Consider the following 9,052-nt stretch of genomic DNA (forward strand, 5'->3'; position numbering starts at 1 on the left):
AAGTTGGAGAGAATGCGAATGATCGCTATATTGTAAGAAACTCTATGTTGTGTATCAGACGGACGCCAGGCTGGAACTGAACAAACGTTTATTGAGACAGTGCCTTTTTATAGGCCGATGAACATGTGATCTGCCGACGACTGCTTGCGTGGCTGATAAGCGATACATGAAAATGCAGTTTAAAACATGCGCTATCAGTATACCACACTCCTTTCTCCTAAGATTTGCACAATCCAAAACGGACTAGCTAGCCATTAATGCCATAACGCAGGACAGGCCGTCGAACACGCGTTGATCTTCGCGGCTCGACCGGTACTTGGGTGGCTTGGCCTGGACTCGCCCCAGGGGTTGCTTCTGGGCTAGCAGACAGCGGCTGTGGCTGCCTGGCTGTAGGAGGAAGCCTGACGTGGTAGTCCTCACTTGTGACTGGGTCAACTACGAGCCGCGTCCAGGCGCTCCTCAACTGGTTGCGGTGCCTATGATGACGCTCGCCGTTGTTTAGCTGTACCACGTACGACACCGGACCTCTGACTGCCACAACACTGGCAGCCTTCCACCTTGGACCTGGGCAAAAGCTTTTAGCGTAGACCGCGTCACCGACACGAAACCTCTTAGTCTCCGGTCGTTGTAACTCAGGCGCGTGTTGCCGGTCCGGATGGAGTCTGTCTAACGCTGACCTCAGTCTTCGTCCGAACATTAACTCTGCTGGCGATTTTCCCGTGACCGAATGTGGCGTCGTGTGTTGCTTAAACAGAAACCGGGAAATCTTGCACTGTGTCGAACCTTCCTGCTGCTTCTTCAATGCTTCTTTAACTTCTCTTACCATCCTCTCCGCCCTACCATTGCTGGCTGGATGATAAGGTGCAGTGAAAATTGCACGCACGCCATTACACTTCAAAAACATTTGCAACTCTGTGCTAGTGAAAGCTGTGCCGTTATCTGAAACGATAACGTCCGGTACACCATGTGTCGCAAACATCTTCCTTAAGCTGTTGACGACAGCCGTAGCTTTCATGGATGGCATGATTTCGACTTCAGCCCAATTGCTGTACGCGTCTACCACGACTAAGAAAACGTCTCCTTTGACTGGGCCAGCGAAATCAATGTGCAGTCGACTCCAAGGCTGATCTGGCTTGATCCAAAAATGCACTGGAGCCTTGGCATCACTTTGCCGGTTATTCTGGCACGGATGACAGTGCCGAACAAACTCCTCAATTTCGTGGTCCATCTTCGGCCACCACATGAGCCCTCTAGCTGATGCTTTCATGGCACTCATCCCTGGATGATTTGCATTCAGGAGTTGCAGCACATTCTCTCTTGCTGCGGTTGGAATTATGACGCGATTCCCCCACAGTATGCAATCACGATGCAATGACAACTCCGACCGTCTCACCTCATAAGGCGCAAACTTGCTGTCCACTTGTGTTGACGGCCAGCCACTGAGTAGCCATTCCTTTACCCGGGATAGAACCGAGTCCTTTTTGATCAGCGCAGCAATGTCCGCCGCTTGCAGCGGTGCGCAGTCGACCGCTTCCAACAAGAGCACGTCCCCAGGCGGTCTTGGCTCGTCCTCGTCTCCCGGGGCTGGTAGACGACTGAGTGCATCGGCGTTGGAGTTGTCTTGGCCTCGTCTGTACTCAAGGTGGTAGTTATACGCAGACAACAGTAAAATCCAACGCAGCATTCTGGGCGACACAACTTCGGGCACTCGCTTGTCCGTGTTAAACAGGCCGAGTAACGGCTTGTGGTCTGTTATCACTGTAAATTCTCGCCCAGCTAGGTACTGGTGGAACTTTTTTACGCCAAAGACCACAGCCAAACCCTCTCTATCAATCTGAGCATAGTTGCGTTCACTGACGCCAAGAGTGCGAGAAGCATAAGCTATGGGCTGCTCCTTCCCGTCATCCGCACGATGTGCTAGCACTGCCCCCACCCCCACAGGCGATGCGTCGCAGCACAAAATTAAAGGACGCTTGCAATCGTAGGGCACAAGTACGGCGTCTGAGCTGAGTAAATTTTTCAGTCTCTCAAAAACCCGCTGATGCTCACCTGTCCACTTCCATTCGTGGTCACGGTCTAGCAGTCGATAAAGCGGTTCGGCCGCTTCCGTCCTGCCCCTGAGGAAACTGCTGTAGAAATTCAGCAATCCCAAAAAGGCTTGCAGCTCCTTTTTGCTTGCGGGCGCAGGCGCTTGCTGGATGGCGTCCGTCTTGCTTCGGCTGGGATGTACTCCTGAGTCATCAATCCTGTGTCCCAAGAATTCGATGCTCGTCTGGTTAAATTCACACTTGTCCTTGTTTACTCGTAGCTGTGCCTTCTGCAGACGCGATAGCACAGTCTCTAATCTCTCGGCGTGCTCTTCGGCGTTACATCCAGAAATTAATATGTCATCCAGATAAGCTTTCACTCCGGGAACGCCCGCTAACAGCGTGTCGATGACTCGTTGAAAAACCCAAGGTGCGACCGAAATGCCAAACGGCAGCCGCTTAACCTTGTACAGTCCCTTTATCGTGTTAACTGTGAGCACCTCAGCCGTCTCGTCGTCTAGCGTAAGCCGCTGATAAGCTTGGGCTAGATCCAACTTGGTAAAAAACTTGCTTGAACTTAGAGCTGTGAGCATTTCCGCTGTAGTGGGCAAGGGGTATCCACTGCTCTTAATAGCTTTGTTTACGGTACTGCGATAGTCGCCGCAAAGACGTAAAGTTCCATCTTTTTTTCTTACCACTACCAGTGGTGTTGCCCAGTTGGAGTAGCTGACGGGCTCCCATACACCTTGTTGCACCAAGCGGTCCACTTCGTTGGCCACGTCGTCCTTGAGGGCCAATGGAACTGGTCGACTTTTGAGGAACACCGGTTGGGCGTCATCTTTCAGTTCGATGTGAACTGGCGGTCCGTTGAAGCCAGGAAGGTCTCTGCGAAACACCTCGGGAAATCGCGAAGGCACGTCCTCCACGTTTACTTGCTGTATACCCCGCAAGCCAATACCTAACGGGTTAAACCAGTTTCTCCCAATCAGGCTGTTGCCTTGCTTCTGTACTACGAGCAAAGGTAGCTTTGCCTTCCTGCCTTTGAATTCCACCAAGACACTTGCTTGACCCAGCACGGGTAACGCCTCCTTTGACCAGGTTACGATAGTTGTTCCAGAATCTTGCAGTGGTATTTTACCGTGATTCCTTTCAACAACCCTGAACGTATCTTCACTCACAATTGAGCACGATGCGCCAGAATCAACCTCCATCGGAACTTCTTGCCCTTCAATCGTTACTTGAACCATGAACTTCTGTTCTTGCTCATTCACTTCGCACAGGGAAAACAACGCACTCATTTCGTACACGCCCCTGCTCTTATCTCCTTTCTTCTTTTGCTCATACGCTGTCTTCCGAGCAGTTCTACTGTCGTCTTTCGACCGACAAGCCTTAGCTATATGTCCAACCCTTTTGAAGTTGAAGCATGTCGCCTTTCTAAAACGGCACAAATGTGGAGCGTGCTTACCGTTGCACCGGTAACAGCTGGACCCCTCCGCTGGGGTGTCTTGCTTCGCACGGGTTGCTTGTACCATTTCCTGGCAGTCCGTCTCGTATCGACCGTGTTTGCGTATGTCTCGCTGTTGCTTAGCGGTTGCTTCTGCAGTTGTGGCCAAGTCATACGCAACCTTAAACGTAAGGCTGTGTTCTGCGAGAAGTCGCTGTTGAACCCCTTCGTTCCGGAGTCCGCATACGAAACGATCCCGCATCATGACGTCCAACGGGAGTTGGGCGCTGCCAAAACCGCAGTCTTCGGCTAGCTTCCGAAGCGCCGTGACGTAGTCCGCAATCGATTCCTCGGCAGCCTGGTTTCGCCTGTAGAACAAAAACCTTGCATACAGCTCCGAAGGCTTTGGATGCAGGTGCTTGCGAACGGCAGTCTTGATTTCTTCGTAGGTTGCTGCTGTCGGTCTTTCTGGCTTCACCAAAGTTACGATGAGCCCGTACACTTCTTCGCCGCAGCTGCTCAACAGGACTGCTCTTTTCTGCTCTTCTTTCGTTATCTGGTTCGCTTCGCAGAACATTTCCAGGCGCTCGACGTATTCGTCCCATGACGCGTTCGTGCCGAGACGATACTCGCCGATCCTGCCGACGGCCATCGCCGTCGCTGCCTCGTCGCCAACTGTTGTGTATCAGACGGACGCCAGGCTGGAACTGAACAAACGTTTATTGAGACAGTGCCTTTTTATAGGCCGATGAACATGTGATCTGCCGACGACTGCTTGCGTGGCTGATAAGCGATACATGAAAATGCAGTTTAAAACATGCGCTATCAGTATACCACACTCTAAAATCCAGCAGAGGATACAGGGGAAAGTGAAGCAGGGGCCTCTGTTCACCTGCCAAGGGGAGTGGATTTTTGTGGTTCCTACTAGTTGTGAGCAGGGTTGAGTGGGCGAAGTTGAAGAGAAGGCGAATGGTCGCTATAAATTAAGTAAACCTTTTTAAAACACAGCAGAGTATAGATGGGAAAAGGAAGCAGGGGACTTTATTCGCGTGCAATGGGGAGTGAGTTTTGTTTTTCCTACAAGATTTGAGCAGGGGTGAATGGGAGAAGCTGAAGAGAATGCGATGGGTCGCTATATTATAAGAAAGTCTATTGAAAATCGAGCAGGGCCCACAGAGAAAGTGAAGCAGGGGCCTTTGTTCACCTGCCAAGGGGAGTGGATATTTGCGGTTCCTATTAGATGTGAGCAGGGTTGAGGGGGCGAAGTTGAAGAAAAGGCGAATGGTCGCTATAAAATAAGAAAATTTTTAGAATACAGCAGAGGATAGACGGGAAAGGGAAGCAGGGGCCTTTGTTCGCGTGCCATGGGGAGTGGGTTTTGATGTTCCTGCTAGATGTGAGCAGGCGTGAATGGGAGAAGTTGAAGAGAAGGCGAAGGGTCGCTATAATATAAGCAACTTATTTGAATACAGCAGAGTATAGATGGGAAATGGATGCAGGGGGCCTTTGATCGCCTGCCATTGGGAGTGGGTTTTGGTTGTTCCTACTAGATGTGAGCAGGGGTGAATGGGAGAAGTTGTAGAAGGTGAAGGGTCGCTATATTATGAGACTTTCTTGAAAATCCAGCAGAGGATAGGTGGGAAAGGAAAGCGGGGGGCCTTTGTTCGCCTGACATGGAAAGTTGGTTTTGTTGTTCCTACTAGATGTCAGCAGGGGAGAATGGGAGAACTTAAGAGAAAAGGGAACGTCGCTATAATATAAGAAACTTTTCAAAAATGCTGAGGAGGATAGACGGGAAAGGGAAGCAGGGGGCCTTTGTTCGCGTGCCATGGGGAGTTGGTTTTGTTGTTCCTATTAGATGTGAGCAGGGGTGAATGGGAAAAGCTGAAGAGAAGGCGAAGGAATGTTATAATATAAGAAATGTTTTGAAAATTCAGCAGTTTTTACAGTTTAAAGGGAAGCAGGGGACTTTTGTTCGCCTGACATGGGGAGTGGGTTTTGTTTTTCCTACTAGATGTCGCCAGGGATGAAAGGGAGAACTTAAGAGAAAAGCGAATGTCGCTATATAAGAAACTTTTTAAAAATGCAGCAGAGGATAGTCGGGAAACAGAAGCAGGGGCCTTTGTTCGCGTGCCATGGGGCGTGGGTTTTGTTCCTACTAGATATGGGCAGGGGTGAATGAGGGAAGTTGAAGAGAAGGCGATGGGTCGCTATATTATAAGAAACTCTCTTGAAAATCCAGCAGAGGATAAAGGGGAAATTGAAGCAGGGGCCTTTGTTCGCCTGAAAAGGGGAGTGGATATTTGTGGTTCCTACTAGATGTGAGCAGGGTTTAATGGGAGAAGTTGAAGAGAAGGCGAGGGGTCGCCATACCATAAGAAACTATTTTAAAAATGCAGCAGAGGATAGGTGGGAAAGGAAATGAGGAGACCTTTGTTCGCCTTACATGGGGAGTGGGTTTTGTTGTTCCTACTAGGGGTCAGCAGGGGTGAATGGGAGAACTTAAGAGAAAAGGGAATGTCGCTATAATATAAGAAACATTTTAAAAATGCAGCAGAGGATAGATGGGAAAGGGAAGCAGGGGCCTTTGTTCGCATGCTATGGGGAGTGGGTTTTGTTGTTCCTACTAGATGTGGGCAGGGGTGAATGGGAGAAGCTGGAGAGGAGGCGAAGGGTCGCTATATTATAGGAAAATCATTTGAAAATCCAGTAGAGGATAGAGGGGAAAGGGAAGCAGGGGCCTTTATTCGCGTGCCATGGGGAGTTGGTTTTGTTCTTCCTACTAGATGTGAGGAGGGGTGATTGGGAGAAGTTAAAGACAAGGCGAAGGGTCGCTATATCATAAGAAACAATTTTAAAAATGCAGCAGAGGATAGGTGGGAAAGGAAATGAGGGGGCCTTTGTTCGCCTTACATTGGGAGTTGGTTTTGTTGTTCCTACTCAATGTCAACAGGGGTGAATGGGAGAACTTAAGGGAAAAGGGAATGTCGCTATAATATAAGAAACTTTTTAAAAATGCAACAGAGGATAGACGGGAAAGGGAAGCAGGGGCCTTTGTTCGCGTGCCATAGGGAGTGGGTTTTGTTGTTCCTACTAGATGTGAGCAGGGGTGAATGGGAGAAGTTGAAGAGAAGGCGAAGGGTCGCTATATCATAAGAAACTATTTTAAAAATGCAGCAGAGGATAGGTGGGAAAGGATATGAGGGGGCCTTTGTTCGCCTTACATGGGGAGTGGGTTTTGTAGTTCCTACTAGATGTCAGCAGGTGTGAATGGGAGAACTTAAGAGAAAAGGGAATGTCGCTATAATATAAGAAACTTTTTAAAAATGCAGCAGAGGATAGATGGAAAAGGGAAGCAGGGGCCTTTGTTCGCGTGCCATGGGGAGTGGGTTTTGTTGTTCCTACTAGATGTGGGCAGGGGTGAATGGGAGAAGTTGGAGAGAAGGCGAAGGGTCGCTATATTATAAGCAACTCTTTTGAAAATCCAGAACAGGATACAGGGGAAAGTGAAGCAGGGTGTTTGTTCGCCTGCCAAAGAGAGTGGATATTGGCGGTTCCTACTAGATGTGAGCAGGGTTGAGGGGGCGAAGTTGAAGAAAATGGCGAGTGGTCGCTATAAAATAAGAAAAGTTTTTAAAAATACAGCAGAGGATAGACGGGAAAGGGAAGCAGGGGCCTTTGTTCGTGCGCCAAGGGGAGTGGGTTTTGTTGTTTCTATTAGATGTGAGCAGGGGTGATTGGGAGAAGTTGAAGAGAAGGCGAAGGGTCGCGATGTCATTAGAAGCTTTTTTAAAAATGCAGCAGAGGATAGGTTGGAAAGGAGTGCAGGGGGCCTTTGTTCGCCTGACATGGGGAGTGGGTTTTGTTGTTCCTACTAGATGTCAGCAGGGGTGAATGGGAGAACTTAAGAGAAAAGGGCATGTCGCTATAATATAATAAACTTTTTAAAAATGTAGCAGAGGATAGACAGGAAAGGGAAGCAGGGGGCCTTTGGTCGCGTGCAAAGGGGGGTTGGTTTTGTGGTTCCTTCTAGATGTGAGCAGGGGTGAATGAGAGAACTTAAGATAAATGGGAATGTCGCTATAATATAGGAAACTTTTTAAAAATTCAGCAGAGGATAAATGGGAAATAGAAGCATGGGTCTTTGTTCGCGTGCCATGGGGAGTGGGTTTTGTTGTTCATACTAGATGTCAGCAGGGATGAATGGGAGAACTTAAGATAAAAGGGAATGTCGCTATAAGAATTTTTTTAAAAATGCAGCAGAGGATCGACGGGAAATAGAAGCAGGAGCCTTTGTTCGCATGCCATGGGGAGTGGGTTTTGTTGTTCCTACTAGATGTGAGCAGGGGTGAATGGGAGAACTTAAGATAAAAGGGAATGTCGCTATAATATAAGAAACTTTTTAAAAATGCAGCAGAGGATAGATGGAAAAGGGAAGCAGGGGCCTTTGTTCGCGTGCCATGGGGAGTGGGTTTTGTTGTTCCTACTAGATGTGGGCAGGGGTGAATGGGAGAAGTTGGAGAGAAGGCGAAGGGTCGCTATATTATAAGCAACTCTTTTGAAAATCCAGAACAGGATACAGGGGAAAGTGAAGCAGGGTGTTTGTTCGCCTGCCAAAGAGAGTGGATATTGGCGGTTCCTACTAGATGTGAGCAGGGTTGAGGGGGCGAAGTTGAAGAAAATGGCGAGTGGTCGCTATAAAATAAGAAAAGTTTTTAAAAATACAGCAGAGGATAGACGGGAAAGGGAAGCAGGGGCCTTTGTTCGTGCGCCAAGGGGAGTGGGTTTTGTTGTTTCTATTAGATGTGAGCAGGGGTGATTGGGAGAAGTTGAAGAGAAGGCGAAGGGTCGCGATGTCATTAGAAGCTTTTTTAAAAATGCAGCAGAGGATAGGTTGGAAAGGAGTGCAGGGGGCCTTTGTTCGCCTGACATGGGGAGTGGGTTTTGTTGTTCCTACTAGATGTCAGCAGGGGTGAATGGGAGAACTTAAGAGAAAAGGGCATGTCGCTATAATATAATAAACTTTTTAAAAATGTAGCAGAGGATAGACAGGAAAGGGAAGCAGGGGGCCTTTGGTCGCGTGCAAAGGGGGGTTGGTTTTGTGGTTCCTTCTAGATGTGAGCAGGGGTGAATGAGAGAACTTAAGATAAATGGGAATGTCGCTATAATATAGGAAACTTTTTAAAAATTCAGCAGAGGATACATGGGAAATAGAAGCATGGGTCTTTGTTCGCGTGCCATGGGGAGTGGGTTTTGTTGTTCATACTAGATGTCAGCAGGGATGAATGGGAGAACTTAAGATAAAAGGGAATGTCGCTATATTATAAGAAACTTTTTAAAAATGCAGCAGAGGATACATGGGAAGTAGAAGCAGGGGCCTTTGTTCGCGTGCCATGGGGAGTGGGTTTTGTTGTTCCTATTAGATGTGAGCAGGGGTGAATGGGAAAAGCTGAAGAGAAGGCGAAGGATCGTTATAATATAAGAAACATTTTGTAAGTTCAGCAGAGTTTAAAGGGGAAAGGGAAACAGGGGCCTTTTTTCGCCTGACAGCGGGAGTGGGTTTTTCTGTTCCTACTAGATG

General features: G+C 48.4%; 1 protein-coding gene across 1 annotated transcript; it reads right to left on the bottom strand.

Annotated features, from left to right (window-relative positions):
* Positions 1–243: 243 nt before the first annotated feature.
* LOC144095622 (uncharacterized) lies at positions 244–4,306 on the bottom strand. The gene is made up of 3 exons (XM_077629293.1): positions 3,434–4,306; positions 2,723–2,962; positions 244–387 (listed from the first exon to the last, which is right to left on the bottom strand). The coding sequence occupies exons 1-3, from the start codon at positions 4,121–4,123 to the stop codon at positions 244–246; spliced, it is 1,074 nt and encodes a 357-aa protein (XP_077485419.1). The 5' UTR covers positions 4,124–4,306.
* Between the last annotated feature and the right edge of the window lie 4,746 nt (positions 4,307–9,052).

This window comes from Amblyomma americanum, chromosome 6 (genome assembly GCF_052857255.1).
Source record: "Amblyomma americanum isolate KBUSLIRL-KWMA chromosome 6, ASM5285725v1, whole genome shotgun sequence".
NCBI classification, from domain to species: Eukaryota; Metazoa; Arthropoda; class Arachnida; order Ixodida; family Ixodidae; genus Amblyomma; species Amblyomma americanum.

Coding starts and splice junctions, on each gene's coding strand:
- LOC144095622 (XM_077629293.1), bottom strand. CDS start 4,123: ATGGCCGTCGGCAGGATCGGCGAGTATCGTCTCGGCACGAACGCGTCA. Junction 2,963..3,433: donor CATGCTTCAACTTCAAAAGG/GTTGGACATATA, acceptor CGGGGTATACAG/CAAGTAAACGTGGAGGACGT. Junction 388..2,722: donor GGGCAACACCACTGGTAGTG/GTAAGAAAAAAA, acceptor TTCCTCCTACAG/CCAGGCAGCCACAGCCGCTG.